The following is a 21,608-nucleotide window of genomic DNA, read 5'->3' as shown; positions in this document are numbered from 1 at the left end:
AATCCTGAAAGGTCCATGCGCCAGGACGAGGTGGCTGGGCGTTCGCCGAAATAACGCGCTGTCACTACAAGTCCAAATATCTGATATTTACATATCGGAGCCTTATTTTGAAGACTAAATCTACACTTTCTACTTATCATAAGGTAACTTAGTGTTTATTAATATCAAAAATAGTGTTTGTTTTCCAACGGCTGTTGTATACATTAGCTTTTCTTTGTATAGTGATGGCGACTCGAATGTCAAAGCATATTACTTTTTTAGAGAAGCATCTGTTGCTTTATCTGTTGCCTTATATGACGTATAATAATATCACATATATAGTTACTAATATTTTTTATTTAAGCATACCTTGGTAGTTAAATCGTATCAATAACAATTGATGATGTACGTTGTTTTTTATTGAATTTATCTACAATGATTAATACATTAAAGAACTAGGTTTAATATAGTTTCTGTGTATTTTTATTCAAATATATTTTATTTTAATATCTATTGTAAAACAAATTTGAGCAAATTATATTTACGCCCCAATCTGCTCCAATTGAAAATGAACGTAAGAGATATTTGACAATCAAACAGCAATCCAGCTTTTTGAGAGCCACCCAGTTACCAGAAAACAGATAAAAATTTTAAGCAAAATTCGAGACGATAGTGACTTTAAAACGCAGATCTATGTGTCAAAATTTTTATTAAAAGGTCAATATTTAAATGTGCAGTTAAAGAAATAAAACGAATTGTTTTTGCATTACAATAATAGAGCATTAAATAAATATATCAATGTACAATAAAAAATATTAGATTTTGCAACATTTTATTTGTAGTATAAGTGTGCACTAAAACGATTCATTTGTGCATTAAAATATTAAAAAATAAGCATTAAAAATTTTCAATAATTTTTAATTATTGTTTTGGTTTGAGCAGCTAATGGACGTTTCGCAATTATTACAGTGATGAACTAATGTTCAGTTTTTATTATTTTAATGCACAAACTATTCGTTTTAGTGCACATTACAAATAAAATATTGTTCAATCTAATTTTTTTTTAAAAGATGGATATATTAATTTAATGCTCATTTTTTAATTATTGTTCTATTAAACAACGTATTTATTTATATGCACATATGTCTTAAATAATTCCCTATTAAATCGCACTCTTTGATTAATTGCTTATATGCCGTTTTATCAAAATGGTAACTTTAGTATTATATAATCTTGATTCAAAAGCATTACATTGTCCTAAATAAATATTTAACTTTTACAACTCTTTTGTTTCTAATGAATTCAAAAATATGTTTTATTGATTTTTATCGTAAATCTTTTGTTTTTATATGACGCGTTAGTTTAACGTGATACACCTATTGTGAGTAGTGAGACATCAGACTACAATCAAAATCTTTAGATAAGTAACATACTTATATTTTATTTATTATAATTTATGCTCTCTCAATCAATTTATGTCAATGACTTAATTTTATTATAATATTAATCCGTGAGATTATAAAAATAGGGGACAATATAATCTGTAATGAACGACCGGAATTAAATTTATATAATAAGTCCGATCTCCTAAACGTGATAGAAATTAAAAAAATAGATACCTAGGGCATTAGAATTCAGGTATTTTAGACGAGATAAAATATTTTATAATGGACCTTTGAGTCAATATTATTTTTCAGTTTTACATAAAAAAATAATTACGTATTTAAAATAATGTTTTAATTAAAAAAATATATAATATTGCATATATATATATATTTTACGCAGTAGACATTTTAATATCTTACAAAAAATATGTTTTAAAATACATTGTATTTTGTACGTATGATAAAAATAAATCTACAATTTTTTAACTATAAATAAATATAACAAAGTTTTTTTGCTACGCGTCAATATGAACCATTTTGAAGTAATAATCTGAAATATTATATAAAACACTATTTTTTTATAATTAGTGTAATTGTAGTGATAAAAAGTATTGAAATTAGATTTGCAATTTATTTATATACCCAATGGCGAAATGACTTGTTAATTAAAAATTATTTGCCAAATAAAAACGCGTTTATATATATTTATTATTTACTAGGAATATAGTAGGTAATACCATTAAAGCTAAGCTTCAGCTGTGATTACTATGAAAATACATCAGATATTTAGACATAAATCCTTGAGATTATTCCGCGAATTTTTATGTAAAAAACACCATCCAATCTTGTCATGTAATATCGTTTTTAAAAAGTTTAACAAAATGTGATTATTTTATTTACTAAAATATCGTTATTTAAAAATATATTTACTGATAATTTCAGCTTACTGAAGACCGGTAAGGCATGCCCTAATAACAAATTATACTTTTGAAAGGCATTATCGTTAATAAGCGAAAAAACTAAATTACAATCTAAAAATAATTATTGTTTTTTTTTTGTCATCATCTAATAATCGCCTATAAATGGCCACCCGTAAGTTGTACACTTTTATTTTCAAATATATAAATAACTTAAATATATTAAACGATCGTCAAGCTTATGGGGGATAATAAATGCATTTGTGAACTACTTCCAAATGGTCATGGAAGCAGATCCGATAAGTTCATATTTCGATGACAACTTTATGGTATTATATGTTTATTGTTCGATAATTTCACAAACTTTGACTTTCAATATCGATAGCTTAAAGTGTAAATTTTCTAACTCCACTTTTGAAAATCACTTAATAATGTAATATTATACGTTTAGTCGAAATACATCTCTATCTCCAATTAACCACTTCAAACATTAAACTACAAACTTGAGATACGATTTAATTTTGTATTTTCAAGTTGTCTATTTAGTTTTTTGTTTCTCCTGCAAAGTTGGCAATTTTACATTTAAAGCCATCGATATGATTTTGAAAAAATGAAGGCCAAAATATCGGCATAAATGCAGGATCTTATAGCACATCCGCTCTTATTTTCTTTCGACCTTTCAGTAAAAACAAATATTTTATCTGATGTATGAAAAATTACGAAGGTGACTCATACATAAAATGACCGTTTTTTTAATTTTATCTGTAACAGCCAAAATATTTAAAATAATATTACATAAGTGTTCAGACCATTTCGGAGAACACTTGATTGATCAACAGCATTGTTTTCGTGCAACGAATTTGCCATAATTTTTTTTTTTAATTTTATGAAATATTCCGAAATAGACAAACAGGTAAATGTCATTTACACTATTTTTAAAAAGACTTTTGATGAAGTTTCTCCCAAAAAAATTGATAGTCTTAAGATTTTACATTAACTATCCTAACATTTTTTTAATTATACTTTTCATATCGTCATGAATATGTTCAATATGGAAACACGAGTCGTCTGAATACATTGCCACGTCAGGAGTTTCTGAAGGTTCTAATCTATAATTCTTAAAATAGATTACATTGATAATTGTAGAAAAATTAAATATGATGTATAAAATCTATGTGAGTCACAATATAGCATCAAAAAATGTCATTTCATGACTTTTTTTATTATAAAATGAATTGCAACAAGCTTCGTTGTACAAAAATGGTAACCAATTAGAGTGTTATATTTTTTATTTTTTAATACATTTATGATATTCTCTATGAGCTAATATAGCTCATTATTAGAGAATTATCAATACCTTATCATCACAATATTTATCTGTTGTTAGTTGTCGTTCAAATTATGTGGATCAGAATTATAATTATATAAAAATCACCAAGTCCAATCTTCCATATACAATACAAGTTTAAAAACAATAAAGTCTATATGGGATTTGAACCCATGTCTTTCAGGTCAATAGTCAGAGACAGTGACTGGATTAATCGCACACGAAAATTCCTCACAGCAAAAATCTTAATATATGTAGGTGATTGATTGGCAAATATATTATTATATATTACTTTTAAATCCAACTGCTTGATATTTTTTTCTATTCTTTAGTAAAAATTTGTGTAATAATTGGAAATGTCAGTGTATCATACATCATATAAAAAAATTAAATTAAAATCATATTAACATCTGTTATATATAGAGACATTATTTTTTATATATATTTATGTATTCCTAATAATACATATAAGTGTATATTGCTTATTTTTGTGTTCGCAATAATCACCAAATCGTCAGAGTTATTTTTAGAGGACTACAGATTCCATTTACATAAAGAAAAAATATTCAGTAAAGCCTCTAATATATTGAAATTTGTCTTGCGATTAGAAGATTAATTAAATAGCTCTGTGGCAATGTGTACCTTGTATAATAATTTTTTTAACAATCTTAAATAGTCTGATTGGCAAATAATGCAAACGACTCGCTTCTAATAGAAAATTAAAAATGTTTCTTATATACTTATAAATACATGAAAAAATATTAATAATATCAATTTTAATTACCCACAAAATTCCTACAAGGTATGCTGGGATATGAATCCCTCGAGTCGCATCGACGTGTGTAATTGTAGAGAACTTTTTTTAATTATTGTAGAGCTTCATTTTTGTGTGTCACTTATCATTGAGCATGGTTGCGAAATAATACAACCGAATCACTTCTAATAGAAATGGTCCAAAAATAATAATCAATTTTTATTTCCCACAAAATTCATACAACACTGGTGTATGATTTTCTTGGGTCGCATCGACGTGTGTAATTAGAAAGCAATTATTCAAACTTTTGGTAGGAGCAGGGCTACTCCTGGGTAAGCCAACTTTTCGCCACCCTCTTATTTAGTTAGAATAAATTTTGGGAAAATACAAAAATACTCATATTTAATGTAGGATAAGATGAAGAAATATATTAATTTTAAAACATATTGTCTGTACAAAATTCATTTTTTTATCCGCTCTCGGCAGGTATAAATTAGCCTTTTCTCCCATTCGCTTAAGTTTAAACTTAGTTTTAGTAAACAAAGCTTGATGCTAGTAGACATCAAGACCATAGAGATACTTTCATAACTTCCTTACTCGACAATGCCACCCGATACTGAAACCAACACTTTATTTGTATATCCATATAAGTTATATTATTGTTGGATAAAACTACTCCTTCGGTCCCTAACTCTCTGACATCACCATCTAGATATAAAAATATTTAAAAAATCTTTAAATTAGCTTTAGTTCTTCCTGCACCCACCTGACTGGTTTAAAATTAAAGAACTGAGAGTAATTTGCGTTCCCTATGAGAAACGGCCGCGATTCTCATAGGGCAAGGGCCGTGCGTCTATCCTTTTACAGAGGATCGAGGTCGCGCATCAATTGGGCCGATCTACATTCAATTTTGGCGGGAAAATGGCCGCCAGACCCCCCACCTCGATGTCGGCAAATTAGTGCGGGCTCACGGGGACCCACGGGGGCCCTAGGAGATGAACCAGGAGATCAATTTAGTCGGTGTCGGGGCTCGGTTGTCGGCGGCTGCACCTCAACCGGAGTCCACTTTTCGAACGACGGTCTCCGATAAAAAGTGATTATAAAACCAAAAAGTATACGCCAATCTCTACATGTGATATTCGAATCAATTGCCATTTTGGTACAACATGGATTCGGGTTGCCAGCGTAACGTTCACGTTGATCATTGAGTGTTTAAATTTCCTTTCATTTTTTTAAACCATCTAAACAGTAAGTGAGGTGTAGAGGTATTTATGAATAATAATGTAATTATATATTCAGTGTATGTATATTAAATTAGATTTTTATAGAACAAAAGTTTTAGTAACACTGCTACATACTGATTAAAAATGCAACGTATAATATATATTCGATTTAAAAGCTTTTATCAATTGCAACAACAAATTTTAATTACCAACATTTATACCAACATGTTTTGCGAATTTATACCGAAAGGTTTGATTTCTATGAATTGCTCAGATAGATCTTTGTGACTATTTTTCTCGCGTACTGTAACAGTACATATTCAATTATTCCAGTTAACTTTTTTTTTTATTTTTTCTGTTCAAATACTATGTGACTTAATAGAAAGCTATAAAACAAAACAGACTGAAGTACTTAAAGCAATAAAACAGCACTACTTTAAATAAGCGTAGTGGTTTTTAATTATGTCCATATAAATAAAAATAGCTGGTGGTATATACATATATAATATTTATAATTGTGTTTTTATATGTACACTCTCTAGACAAATATTTTTTTTAACAATACTCTATTAAATTAGGTATTATTCTAAACTTTTATGTTTGTCTTATAAGCTTTTATTTTTCCACGAAGCTAATCTTTTTATTTTGCATACATAATATCTCAGCTGTGAAAGCTTTCTTTCGAATGTATGTTTCTAAAATAGATCTCCTTTGTACGTTGAATATAAAACACGTTATTTACTAATTCAATTGATGAATACCATTGCCTTAATCGTTTCTTCCTTAATATATAAATTGCTCTTATTATCTCGACGTATTTAGTTCAGAAACATACTTGAATAGGGAGAGCAAATTTTCAAATAGATTTATATAATTTATTATCAGCATAATAATTTTCTAATTTAATTCATTTTTAATATATATATTTAGCATATTTATATATGTATGTATATAAAATTAAATTAAAATAATAACAAAAAATATTTATTCCACACAAATTTCTTATGAAACATTTTTAATTATGTAACACCAAAAGTAAATAATTTTAAAAATTAGCTTACTAAAAATCGACTTACCCAGTTGTAATACATTGGGCTTACGCATAAGTTACAATAGCTACAAAACAATAAATGAACTTTAAAGCACGCCATATGATTTACTGTACAAAGTAATACATATTAAATAAACGTATTGTATTTCTATTACTTTTTACTACTAGTACTACATAAAATAATTAGAATCAAATTTTACACCATTTTATTGCTTCATATCTAAGGTAGTTAATGAAAATATTTACTTTGAAAAAAGTCAATCAGGCATATGTATATGTACACTAAATATAGTAACTCATTGTATTTTATATATTAATAATAAACTAATCACAATAACATTAACTCCCTAGATTTTATTAAAAAAATTAGATTTACTTTTTTGATACCCGAAATAAATATACAACCTAACTTTAATAAAGTTAATTTAATTTATATTACACTTTTTATATTACTCCTATATTATAAACATCAAAAATGTTTATGATTAATATGAAATTTTAATACAATGCAGTAATAAATTATATAAATCCAATAATATCTATTTAAAGATTATATATTCTAATTTGTAGCTTACCTTATTTAATTACAATCTTGCAATACTTGCATTCAAAGAACTGAAATATGCTGAATTTTCTCTTTATTTTAATAATTGACTTTATTAATATGTATATATATATAAAATACCATAGAAACGATTTAGTGATTCATATTCTGTATTTTAGTTTTTATTTACGATTACAATTTTATTGCATCCAAAGAACTAAATTGTTCCGAATTTTTTTCATGCTTTTTTAAAATATTAAATGATCATTATTGCAATCAAAAATATTCGAAACATTTACTCTTTATATATTATATTTTAATCATTGACTTCATATATAAATATGATTAATATAGCATACAAATAATGTAGTGATTATTATTATACATTCTCGTTTTCATTTATGACTATAACTATAAGATTACAATTTATTACATAGCATCCAAAGAGTTAAAATATCCTTCTTTCATAGTTACTAAGAATATTCAAAACTCTTACTCTATTAATTTTCCATTTTAGTCATTGATTATACTTTATAAATAAATAAAGATTAAAGAGCATACAAATTACGTAGTAATTCTCATTCTGGTTTCTTCTTTCTTTTTTCTTATTTTTGTTTTTGACTACAATTATATGATTAAAATGATCTTGCGTACAAAACCAGAATCTTTATTTTTGTGTATAAAAATCATTTTTATGCTTTTTTTTTAAATCAATGATTGATCATTATTGTAATCTAAAATATGTAGATTTTTTTATTTTAACCAGTCTTTTCATAAAAAAATATAAACAAAAGGACATACATATGATGTAGTCATTCTCATTTATCTTTTTCGTTTTCGTTTTCAATTTTTATTGTCTTATATCCAAAGATCTTAAGCATTTTTTCAGGCATTTTCTTAATCTCAATGAATGATAGATTAATGATATTTTGCCACATAAATTAATATATGTACATATAAAAAAATAGCATTAAATGTAGTGATTTTTACTAGCATAGCCTTTCTTTTAGTACTATGAAGTATTTTTGTCATTATTTTTGCAAAATCGGTAAAGTAAAGATTTTTTACTTCGATATGCTTTTCATTTTGTTTTTTTTTAATAGCAAATTTTTTTAAACGTCTTTATAAATATTTTCCTCTAGCAAAAAAATGTCGTAATAAATATTTATATATCTATTAACTCTTTGATTGCCAAAATGCGATTCGACATTGAATAAATAATCGGATACATTTTAATGTGATGTTGGGTAGTTGTTAAAGGAAAATATAATAATTGTTTTATGATGTATTACATTGATATTTATATCGGCCACCAAAGGGTTAAAAAAACTAGTAAATAATAAGACCTGATAATTGCCTTCTCTTTATAAAATATTCAAAAAAACATTTTATGTTTAAATTAATCAGAAGTAAAAGTATACAATATCACCAGAAAAGCACTGGATTATTGATGCTCGATATTGAAAAAGCTTTTGATATGATGTGATACATTGGTTAAATATCAAAATCAAACTAAAATATTTATTTTAAATATTATTGACATTGTAAATTTATTAAATGCACTTGTGTTTTAAAATTAGATCACATTTTATTTTCACAAAATTTTAAATTTCAGTGCAAATGTATAACTAGTTTAATAAAAAAGTGCTTATTTCATTATAATATGGAGAAAAAATATTTTTATTATCAAACAATTTGTAGCAATAGTAATAAATTCTTGAAAGCTCAACTCATATTTAAATTAGCTACTCTAAAATATTCAATGAAGGCAATGTTTTCTAAATTTTAAGCGAAAGTAATATTATTTTTTGTATCGCATCGCATTTTATAATTTACGATTTGTGGCACCCAAAAATAATTATAGGCATATAGTGGCAACCAAAATAATAATATATTCTTATATGCTTGTTATATTTGTATATGTAGTATTATTGATGCGCCGCAAGCGGCTCACGAGCCGCAGTTTAATGCTTGTACATAAAAAATGACTTTATAGCTTTACTGTTTTACTAAGCAATGAACTCTCTATACTACATAAAAAAATTCAGTTTTTAGGATCGTTTCTTTTCATTTAAATGCAACATAGTTACATAGCTAATATTTTTTTATAATATTTGCCTTTATCATTTAAATTGCATAAAATATAAATGTGCATACAAATGTACTAAAAATTATATAGATATAATACATTTCTCGGTTTAAAGTGATAGTAGTAATACATTTTTTTACAACTCACTTAAAATAATACAATGCAAATATTATTATTCCTTTTAGTAATTTGCACTCCGTCTTACGATTATAAACCAACAGTGTTTCATAAGTGAGTCAATTGGTCTTCTGGAGTCTCACTCGACTTACGAATACGTAAGTCGAATAAGACGTAACCCAAGCACATGTGCATGGGCTTTCCGCGATAAATCGCATCGTGTGATCCGGGTCGGTCGGTGGCCAATCACACAGGCGACAGGAAGTGGGGAGCGATATGCGTGGTGATTGCCAATTGCCGGTCAATCATAATCATCATCATGATATCGTCATCCCGACTCCACGGCTGTCCAACCAGTTATGGTGATTTATTGCCTGGCAGAGGATACACCTAGGCATGAGAGTGAAAAGAGGTGATTCTAGGAAACCTCTGACGCGACTCTATCCATCCAGAATAATTTTAATCTAACGCTGGAAATTGACAGACAAAAGCTTAATGAAAAGCTCACGGAGCTGTAAAGCTTTCAATAGTAAAATATGTTTCTAATAAGGAAATTTATGACAATATTGATTTAATATGAATTATGATTTATATGATTCAATTTTTTTTCTTAAAAAGTATTTTTATTTAGCATCTTTGCTGAATTGCAATCAAAGATTTTTTTATAGAGATATTAACTTAATTAAATTTTTACATTACGAAACTTTAATAACCTTATGTATATGTAAATTTATACATTGATTTAAGACCTATTGCAAATATGATTATGATAGGTTAAGATATTCGGCTAAAATAGTTAAACATACAAATATTTTGCTGCTTAGTTTATTACTAGCATTTACAGTTTTTACGCCGATTTATGAATATTTTTAGCATTATTATATCTTTAAAAAAAAGGCATGGTTTATATGTTAAATAATGTACTAATTTAATATATCCTACTTTTGGTAGTCAATAATATGTAATTATTTAAGCAAATGTTTTAAAAAAGCCTTTACAATATTCCATGAAATGAAAATTATTGTAATTATTTAATTTTATGCTTTAAATAAGCTATAACCTAAGTTTTATGTAAAATTATTGTCAATTAAAAATCTATTATTTTTCAACACTTGATTGATAATAGATCAAAAAATTGATTACACAAATCACTACAATATTGTTTAGTATTACTGTTTGCTATAATAGTATTATTTGTCACTAACATCTATATTTTTTACTACTTGTGGCGTACAGATATTTTATTAATTTAACACTAATTAAAATTGATTTTATTATTTTTATAATATGTGCTAAATTGTGATTTGGTTAAAAATGTATTATTAGTTTTTTTTTATAGTCGATTGTGTGTGAAAAATTAAGAGAAAAACTCTGATGTGCTCTTAGTGAATTTTAGCAGTACATATTTTTTTATATTTAAAATTATGGCTAGTAAAAAATTTGCTGTTTTCTACACTTATGCTTTTAAAAAATATGCCAAGCTAAATTAATTGCAAAGCTCAAAAATAATGAGTTTATGTATCACTATCAAAATAATAATCAGTATTATTTACATCTCACTATTAAATTATCAATAGTGAGATGTAAATAATTTTTTTTTTTCCATAAATATTGTGCTAATTTGTGACTTGATTGAAAAAGTAATATTATTTTTTCTAGTGAATTAAATTTTTTTTTTTATTAATATTCAGTAATCTTATTTATGGTAAAATTGCGCGCTAATTTAGAATATATTATTATTTTTTTATATAATCGAATATATGTGATAAATTAGTATGAAAAATAAAAAAATAAGCAACGCTGATAGTATCCCATGGAGTGTAAAGGGTTAAATAACGAAAAACTTTACAATATGTATTTTAGCTGTACATGAATTATCATTATTATTTTATTTTTAATGCCCCAACTATTAAATAACCAATCAACATTCATACATGAAATTTTAAAAAAGTGATTATATAAATCACTACTAAAATAAAGCTCAGTATTTTTTTGCTATTAAAACTGTTACATTATTTCAAGAAATAATCTCACTTAAAATACTACAAAAAAAAACAGTTTTTAACTAAATTACTTCGAAGCATAACCATGTCAAGTATAAATATTTAGAGACTAAATTCTTTAAGGTTTCGAAATAAATTTTCTTCAATATATCAATTAATAAAATTCAAAAAATGTTTTAAATTCAATTATTTCCCAAAAACATATTAAATTCGTATTAAAGATAAATATAAAAATGTTTTGAGGTCTTAAAAATGTTCACAATATTCCAAAAAATAAATTTATAATTCGTACGCAAAAATATTTGACAGTTAAAACTAAACAACTGTAAATCTCTTAAGTAGAAAAAAATTAAAAAAAAAGATTTTTAAAAGATCTTAGTAACCTTTACAATATTCCAAGGCAAAAAATAAAATTTGCTCTTAAATGATTTGTATAAAAATTCTAGGATAAAAAAAATAAAATCAACCTTAACAAAATCAGCTTGATCAAAACTATTCACAAACTTCTTTAAATGTATTCAATATATAGATTTAAGAAATAGCAAACTTTAATTTGCTATATTCTTAGTGGACAATAAAACATAACTTTTCTCATATAAAATTATAATAAATAAAAGTGACTAAATCTTAGTTTGAATTGCGATTTCTAAATGCAGAATAAAAAGCTTAGCTCAAATTATATTCACGTGTAAAATTGTATCAATATTTATAAATCTAAATCCTAATCGAAGCAACGATGTACGATTATTATATCAAAACAAGTCTTAAAAATTATTCAATGCACAGATTTGATAACCTAATGCTAACAAAAATACTGAAAATAGCTCTTAGAATCTGACTTACTAATTTCCCACAAATAAATATGTAAAAGAAAATAAATAACAATACAAACATAGGTTTGTTGGGTTTCATTTCCATCTCAATGCTTAAACTGTAACATTTCTAAGAAGATCGGTTCAGTTGATCCATTATTTTTAAAATATTGACAAAATGATTATGCGCCTTTTAATTATATTTACAATCTCCTATTCTAAATCTCCTCTTTGTCTTAGGAAAGGTACACATTTAAATTGTGTATTCTCGTTTTTTTGGAAAATATCTTAAATGTCTCTATCCTTAGACCAAATTTAGCTCTAATATTTAATATTTAAATCTATGTTTTTTACAGATTTTCTATAATTCTATTTAAAATATCATATACATGAATTATACAGATCTAAAATAAAATGCATAATATGTTTCGATTCTATAATATAAGTTTGATAATAATTCTCATATTCTTCCTATTTTGTATTAGCTCAAAAATGTTCCTAATACTTTAATTTGTTTACCAATGCTTAACAATATAATCATAGTGTTATTTAAAACTTATGTTTATAGCAATAAATATATCTGAACTATATCTAAATAAGAATCTTTCGTGACTATGTTTTTTAATACATATTTGATTTTATCTATGAGCTGAAATAATTTATTATTAAAGATTTTTTAATACCTATATGTATTATACGTACAACCTAGTTTGGTTTATTTAATTATCACAATATTCATCCATAAGATTAGGAAAATCTAGGAATCTGTAATTATACAATAATAACTAATTTCAATCTTTCAGACATATGCGATTTAAATCCAATTTTTTAAGTAATACTGACTTATATTGTTCGTATAAAAAATACGTAGCTCACAAATTTATATTTTATTAATTATTTATATTTTTTATATACAGAAATCAAACTAATTTGTGTGGCCTTTATTGAACGAATTTTTAAGAGCAATAATATTTATTTTTATAATTATTATAAAATATATCAATAACTTTTTTTTTTATATTTTTAACAACAATTTATTGTACATATTCTCTATAGATGGGTCTTATTTCATTGGATTTTATTTTTATTTTTACTTTTGAGAAAATCGTCTTTAATTTTATGATTGCAATGTTATACGTAATTGCAATAATTTTTTTAATACTGCTCCTAGTCTTATTCGTTTTATGAACAGAAAAAAATTGTAATAAATTTCATAGTAATATTTTATTAATCTGGTTTAGTTCTGACAAATATTATTATTTTTTTATATATAATATTAAATTATCTCTTTAGTGACTTGATTTAACATGTTTTTAATTATTTATAAATAATATTTTGACTTTTTAATTTAAGTTGTTTTAAAAACTGTATCGAATTTCTGTTAGAATTAAAAAAAACTCGAAGAAGGTTTTTTATGTATCTTTATCTATCCCATCAGATATAAAATAAGCATCACTTATATTATTTAGTTATTGTATAAGAGCCAATAAATGATATCTCTTAAATTAATTTGATGCTCCTCTTCTCTCATGGTATTTATTAGTTTATTTTATATTTACATATAATAAGTAGTATTTTTATATATAAATATTATTTTTGATGAGATTTGTTTTATATGTGGATCCAAAAGTTGATGTGAACGCCACATGAGGGGGAGGTCGATTGTCGCGCGAAATGGGGCGTGCGGACATGGCCGACTATGTTGTTGTTTAGTCCTACCGGATGCTAACTACAGCGCAGAGAACTTCCGCCGGTCGAAATTGCGCGTTAATGCTTCCCACGGCGGAAGCGATCTGCGCTTTGATCGCAACGTTTATCTCCAACCTCTGAGCTTTTCCATTTTTTCTAAGATTCACTAAATACTTAGGTTTGTTTCTAAGGTTTTTTATAGTGTACTATTTTGCTTATCCTGGGTCTTCGAAGGATTCTCAGACATTCTTACAGTATTCGTGACAATATAATCTACTTATACATATTTAAATATAATGTCAATCTCTGTATTTAGAGAATCATGGCTAACACATTCCTTCTTAATAGTTATAGAACCTCGCAATGAAAAAAAATATGCTTATTTTCACTATTCCTATTTCCTTCTTTATGAAGTTTACAAATGTTACACTCTTATATTACATATTTTGATGGATAATGCTTCTCTATGAAAGCTACAATGTATTTATAGACATTATGGTGCTTTGATCTTTATAAAAAGAGCATTCAATGCCATTTTTATTGATGTAATAATCAATCAAATTGAAAATGTATTAATCTGTTGTTCTTATCGTCAGATGTTTACAAAATATAAATTATTTATTTGTTATATTGTCAAAATCTTATCTCATGATATGCATTATATTGCTATAATCTAATATATCTATACTTTCATCGACTTGTAAGGGAAAATGAGCTAGGAAAGTTATTTTGTAATTTTCTGCCATCTCCATGATTATGCAGCACATTATTTGACAGCACAAGGATATTTACTTGGTTATCATATTTATTTATTACATATTCGATATGCTAACATTTTTATTTCTACTGCAATTAGGTGTGAATAAGCAATTTCAGCAAGTAATTTTCATTAAAAAAAATCACAAAAGGCATTAAAAAAATTCAGACAGCGCCCTGTGAAATAATTAAGGATTTTTTCTTTATATTTACGCAACTTTGAAGGTTCATTGTTAATATTAATAATTTATTAAGCTAATATAGCTAATTGTTGATACACTAAAACTGTTCTATAAAATTTATTTTTTATCTTCAATTACTCCTAAATATTTTATATTATCAACTATTTATACAATAGAGTTATTTATAACATATCTTTATAATTAATAATCATATATTTATCTATAGCACATTATTTTTTAACGATATTTCTATTATACTTAATTTAATATTAAAGTTATCTACAACTACCTTAACATTATCACCTATGCAATAAATTTAAATTTCGTCCGCAAACAGATCATTAATAAAAAATATTATTAATTATATCAATAATATATAATATAAACAATGCTCCATGGACTCGTTTAAAAGTACTAACAACGTGTCTTTTAGACCTCAGTCTTCCAGCGAATCTCGATTATTATGGGCGGAACTAGACTTTTTGTTATTGTTTAAAATAAATTTTCATCAGCACCCTTGTAAAAATTTAATTGTATTTTATGATCACATCAGAATACTATCTGGTTCAAAATTCTTCCTTTTTGTAAGGATATTTGGCCATTTTTTAGTGCTACCCTCAGAACTTTTACTCCATACATCACTTAATGCTAATCAAAGAGTTTGAAGCCGAGACATTTTTGTTGTTTTATTTTCCATTTAAATATCGTATAATTAAACGTGATCAGTAAACCCAAAATAAAAATATTTTCGACACAACTCAAACTGATCGAACGGAGCGCGTCTCTATTTATTCAATAGTCCTGATTCAACGTTGATGATATCGACAATCAGTCGATGCTCAACGATTTTCAGATTCGAGCTGTAGAGTGCCCTAGAGTTGCAATTCCTTACTTTATTCTTAACAGTCAACGCTCAAAACCGCTTATCGCAAACTGAACGAGCGGAGCGCGTCTCTCCCGACGCCGCAACAATTATTTATTTAGTAGTCCTGATTCAAAATTATTACTTGATATTTAAATTTTTTTAAATAAATCATGCTTCACTGCTGTTTTTTTATGTTTATAAAAAAAATACAGTAATTGATTTTAAAATATTAAAATCTATTACTACAATTCGTTGTGGAAATATGATAAATGTCATATTTGTGAATAATAAATTTAATATTAAAATAATCATATATGCTTTATGAACTTCTGCAGTCCAATTCAATCGAGACGTCCATGAGTCATTCTCCGTCGAAAGAGCAGCGGTTGTAATGTACCGGAGGGGCATCATTACATCCTGATCATACACCACACCTGCTGTGTATGCTACAAACACGCGACTCTAAAACCAATAACACATATTAAAACAAAAAACTACAACCATGGCGCAAGAGACTAGCAACAAAGGCACCAGAATAGACATCAAATGCGACTCGGAAGACATCGAACTCCAGACAGCGTTAGGGAAGACGTGAGTAACTTTTTAAAATATCAATCTACATATCTATACTCGATGCTATATTATGATATGTTTTCAGAGAATCGAACGATGACGACATGCCAGAAAGAGGGTCGTGGGGTAGTAAGCTTGACTTTATCCTGTCTGTAGTGGGTCTTGCCATCGGCTTGGGAAACGTATGGCGCTTTCCCTACCTATGCTACAAAAACGGCGGAGGAGCTTTCCTCATACCTTACTTTTTGACGTTATTCCTCGCCGGTATACCTATGTTCTTCATGGAGTTGGCTATGGGTCAAATGTTGACGATCGGAGGCTTGGGAGTCTTCAAGATTGCTCCGATCTTCAAAGGCATCGGCTATGCGGCTGCCGTGATGTCCTGCTGGATGAACGTCTACTACATCGTGATCTTAGCGTGGGCTATCTTCTATTTCTTCATGTCTTTGAGATCAGGTAAGACTATTTCTGACTAGGGATTATAATACCGGTAATACCATATATAATACCGGTATTATCTTTTTTTTTTAATTAATTTCTACATTTTATTTGTTTGAAACGATAGCTTAGAACTACGAAAACGACATTGCTTATACTGCTTGAAAGCAGAAGCCAATAATAATATAATGCCTTGATTTTAAACCATATGAATATTCTAATAATTTATTGAATATTTGTTTATTTTATCTCCAATAAAATTTAAAAATCTTTATTTGTATACTTGAGCAACACAATTACTCGTATTTTTTCTTAATAATGCGCCAAAATCATTATGCGCCTCTATATTGTTTCGAAATGCTTTTACGTTCTCGAAGAGCGTTTGTGAATAGAATGTTTATCGGTCGTATCTACTACGACCGAAATTCGCAGAATCCGTTCGTTGAACGAAAAAAAATGCTGGAAAGGATCACCTTTTATTATCGTATAACGCTTTTCTCAAAAACAGGTGTGCGTCGCAAATCTTTGTGAAGTTTGTATTATGTTTTGTTTCGAATACCGAACTAGACTCGTTGTTTTTGAATAATACAAATATATAATATTTTAGCGATTCTTATGAATGCATCATTACCATAACATTTTTATAATATATTTAATAATAAATAATTATTATTAAATATATATTTATTAAATGTTTGTTTCAGATGTCCCATGGAGAAACTGTGATAACTATTGGAACACTGCCACCTGCGTGAATCCCTACGATAGAAAGGCCCTGAGCTGTTTCGATACATTATCAGTCAACAGGACCCTCACCAAGGTTTGCACGCTCAACGCTAAGAATATATCGAGCGCTTTGCTCACAGACCCCGTCAAGGAATTCTGGGAGTGAGTTGAAATCCATTTATATCAAATATTACATTTTGCATCTGAAATCTAAAGGTTTTCTGCATCTTAGACGTCGCGCTTTGATGATCTCCGACGGAATCGAACAAGTGGGAGCTCTCCGATGGGAATTGGCTGGAACTCTGCTCTTGGTTTGGATCTTGTGCTACTTCTGTATTTGGAAAGGTGTCCGCTGGACGGGAAAAGTCGTCTACTTCACCGCCCTATTCCCGTACTTCTTGCTTACCATCTTGCTGATCAGAGGCATCACTCTACCCGGCGCCATGGAAGGCATCAAGTTTTATGTGATGCCGAACCTCTCTAAACTGGGAGAGTCGGAAGTGTGGATAGATGCTGTGACTCAGATTTTCTTCTCATATGGACTCGGCTTAGGAACTTTAGTGGCTTTGGGAAGCTACAACAAATTCAACAATAACGTATACAAGTAAGAGAAAAATAAATAACTATATTTTTGTCGTTAAAATATTTATCAGGCAGTCGGAAAATGACAGCGCTGATCCTGACCGCGCGCCTGTTAACCGTTTAACTACTTTTTTTGCCTTAACCGTCATACTTGCAATTAATCTTTCTATACTGCATTATATATGATTCTCAAATTTCCAGCTTAGTGCCATTTCAGGGCCAGTTCAAAATGTATACTCTTATTTTATATTAAATTCTAAAATATTAAAATTTCATAAAATAATTTTAAACTCATCTTTACTGCATGATAATAAAAAAACTTTTTTGCCTATTTCATTGATTGATTTTCCATCGAAAGGATGAAAAAAGTCCATGACCTTCACCGTTTTATTTTTTAAAGGAATACCTTCCATTCCGGAATATAAGGAGCACCCCCAGAGCATTCGGATTTTTTTATTTCACCAAAAGATATTTTTCGCTGTACGTTTCACCCTTGGCGATAAAAGTATTAGCCTGATCCGTTTAAATTTATTTTACTCTCATCAGAGAGCGTTACTCTTTTTCAATCCGAACCATTTTTATGGTCATTGACGGTTTTTGGCAGGTACCACATATATTAATATAATTTATTTATATTTATTTCAGGGATGCTCTTATAGTATGCACAGTAAATTCTAGTACCAGTATGTTTGCCGGGTTTGTGATATTCTCAGTAGTAGGCTTCATGGCACACGAGCAACAAAGACCAGTAGCTGAAGTAGCTGCTTCAGGTAAGAATACATCTATGTATTATTCTGAAAAATAATTCTGCTATTAGATACATTTAAGCAACGACAATAATATTTCAGGTCCGGGTTTAGCGTTCTTAGCGTATCCTTCTGCGGTATTACAACTACCTGGTTCTGCACTTTGGTCGTGTCTGTTCTTCTTTATGCTCTTGCTCATTGGTCTCGATTCTCAGTTCTGTACAATGGAAGGTTTCGTCACTGCCATCATCGACGAATGGCCAGGACTATTGAGGAAACGCAAGGAGATATTCATAGCCATCACTTGCTTCCTCTCATACATCGTCGGCTTATCTTGCATATCACAGGTACTTGAATCATTAAAGAATAACCAAGAACAATATAAGTAACTCCTCAAAAATTCTAGGGCGGCATGTACGTATTCCAAATTCTGGACTCATACGCAGTGTCTGGGTTCTGTCTACTGTTCTTGATATTCTTCGAGTGCGTCTCCGTTTCTTGGGCGTTCGGAGTGAACCGCTTCTACGATGGAATTAAGGAAATGATCGGATACTACCCAATGGCATGGTGGAAGTTCTGCTGGGTGATCACTACACCTTGCATATGCATCGTAAGTATTAGACTACTTATAAATATGTTTTTCATATGCTAATATATTTTTATATTGTGATAGGGCGTGTTCTTCTTCAACATCGTTCAATGGACGCCCGTCAAATATTTGGACTATGAATACCCGTGGTGGTCGCACGCGTTGGGCTGGCTCTCTGCCCTTTCGTCTATGCTTTGCATTCCTGGATACATGATATACCTATGGCATGTTACTCCCGGCACAAGGGAAGAAGTGAGTATCTCATTATCATATAATATATATCACGAATCAAAGATCAGAACTAAGTCCTCAGTCCTTCGACCAATGCGACGATTGGGGCGGAACCAGACTATTTGTCATCGCGTAATACACATCTAACAAGATGTTTTGAAACTGTTACGGACGTCTAATTAGATATGGAATATTATTTATTTATGCTGACGAAAAAAAGTATCGGTTAAAGAAGATCTTGTGTTTTTCATAACCAAAGAATTTTGATTTTAAATGTTTTACTTCAAAATTACATTTTTTACGTTGCGATATTTGGTATTCCATTTGTTAAAAAATGTGCAATGTGAATTAAATAAGCTTCCGGCGACTCAGTGTGACAGCTTGGTTGGACCAAATCTAACGTTCGAAGTGTAAAGGCGATTACGATAGTAAATAATAAAAATAAAATGATTTTTTATAAGAAAAATGTTAATATAAATATTTTATTAGAAGTTCAATTAATTTATTATATATAATCAACTGCCAGAAATATTTTGCCCACGGGATATTAACAATAATTTTTTTACTAAGATTAAGCTAGTTATATAGTTTAAATTTTATTTCATGTCTATATCTTTTTTACAGAAAATAAAGAAAATTGTACGTATAGAAGAAGACATTCCAGCACTTCGGTTGAAGATGCAAGCAGAACAAGCGCAGAAGAAAAACACAGTCTAAAAATCTATGAAAAACAATAATATCTTGTGATTCCTTCTAATTTATTATTCCATTTTACACATTTCAACCCAGTTGAATTTTGTATAAAATATATAGCAAATTATTTTATAAATGTAATTTAGATGTACTATTTTTTTTATTATACATACATTATTATTAACCATTTAGTTAATTCTTGTCGTAATTTTAGTCAATAGTCAAACTCTTTTTTATTATTATTTACTGCCATTAGCGTTAAATTTAATGAAATTTATTTATTGTTATATCAAAAATTTATTATTTATTATGAAGCAAAGACATACCAGCGAAATACTTACGATAACAATAATTGTCATACTGAAATAATATAATTATTATAATGAAATGTTATATAAAAGCAAATATCATAGAATGAATGTCGTGTTGTGAATGATTAGTCGTTATGTGCTAAATGTGTGTCTTCCATTTTAACGGTAATTCTTTAAAAGGGTTTAATGTTTGTGTATGTTATTAATAAGTAACGTAGCGGATAGAAAAGCTTTCATTGTAATACTCGGATCGTTATTGCTTCCATATATTGTTTCAAATAGATTTAAGTTTAATTTCAATATTTAAGAATCAACATAATTTTAACCATATAATGGATATTCTTTATATATGTATGTATTTTAAAACCAAAGAGCAATGTAGTACAATTCGATTAAATCATGGTGAAAAACTGAGCTTATGTGAAAAATTAAAGTCTGAACTTTTTTGAGAACAACTGAACCAAATAAAAAAGCATAGGATCAATTTTTAGCATAGTAAAAGTAATAACTTATTTCATAATTCTTAAGCGGAAATTATATATGTAATCCTGCGTTTTAGACTAGGTTTTTTAACAACTGTGAAATAGACTTATATTTATCATAGTTTTAACATATCGATGAAATATCATGTTTCAATAGTATCGAAAACCAGTCAATTTTTACGCATTTTGCGACTGTATTCCATTTGTGACATATCTATAATTACATGCATATTTATCGTCTTCCATTGATTTAATCTTATTGAGAAACGTATATCTTAATTGTCACTTTTATATTAGATATATTGTTGTTACTTTGTCTGTAGCTATAAAAAAAATAAAAATACAGTTTACCGTTCATTGATGGTTGTTTTACTCCAATAACAAATATTCAATTTCATCTCATCAATAATATAACTACGATAAAGAAGAACAAATACACATAAATCTTAAATATAAACTGGGAGAACAAAAGGGACTATTAAATCAAGCCAAAAATATTATTCTTAAAACTACCTAAGGTAAGCAAATAACAGCTTTTATAATT

The 21,608-nt window shown here is 27.9% G+C and overlaps 1 protein-coding gene across 2 annotated transcripts; it reads left to right on the top strand.

Moving 5' to 3' along the window:
* Nucleotides 1–21,419, top strand: Gat (sodium- and chloride-dependent GABA transporter). 2 transcript variants are annotated; one of them, XM_088184646.1, is made up of 10 exons: nt 1–143; nt 16,029–16,284; nt 16,352–16,722; nt 17,409–17,592; nt 17,663–18,034; nt 18,658–18,782; nt 18,861–19,105; nt 19,165–19,368; nt 19,432–19,599; nt 20,203–21,419. In XM_088184646.1, exons 2-10 carry the CDS (start codon nt 16,196–16,198, stop codon nt 20,293–20,295), a joined length of 1,851 nt encoding a protein of 616 aa, XP_088040772.1. In that variant the 5' UTR covers nt 1–143; nt 16,029–16,195; the 3' UTR covers nt 20,296–21,419. The 2 variants fall into 2 exon arrangements, with proteins under 2 accessions (XP_088040772.1, XP_088040771.1); XM_088184645.1 differs by lacking the exon at nt 1–143 and adding an exon at nt 5,359–5,455.
* The last annotated feature ends 189 nt before the right edge of the window (nt 21,420–21,608 follow it).

This window comes from Plectrocnemia conspersa, unplaced genomic scaffold (genome assembly GCF_051122295.1).
Source record: "Plectrocnemia conspersa isolate PC_06_02 unplaced genomic scaffold, ASM5112229v1 ptg000004l, whole genome shotgun sequence".
NCBI classification, from domain to species: domain Eukaryota; kingdom Metazoa; phylum Arthropoda; class Insecta; order Trichoptera; family Polycentropodidae; genus Plectrocnemia; species Plectrocnemia conspersa.
This window is presented reverse-complemented; position numbering and strand designations above follow the sequence as displayed.

Excerpts from the sequence above, each read along its gene's own strand:
- Gat (XM_088184646.1), top strand. The coding sequence starts at position 16,196 with ATGGCGCAAGAGACTAGCAACAAAGGCACCAGAATAGACATCAAATGC. Across the intron at positions 17,593-17,662 it reads CCCGTCAAGGAATTCTGGGA|ACGTCGCGCTTTGATGATCT; the intron begins GTGAGTTGAAAT and ends TCTGCATCTTAG. Across the intron at positions 18,783-18,860 it reads AGCTGAAGTAGCTGCTTCAG|GTCCGGGTTTAGCGTTCTTA; the intron begins GTAAGAATACAT and ends ATAATATTTCAG.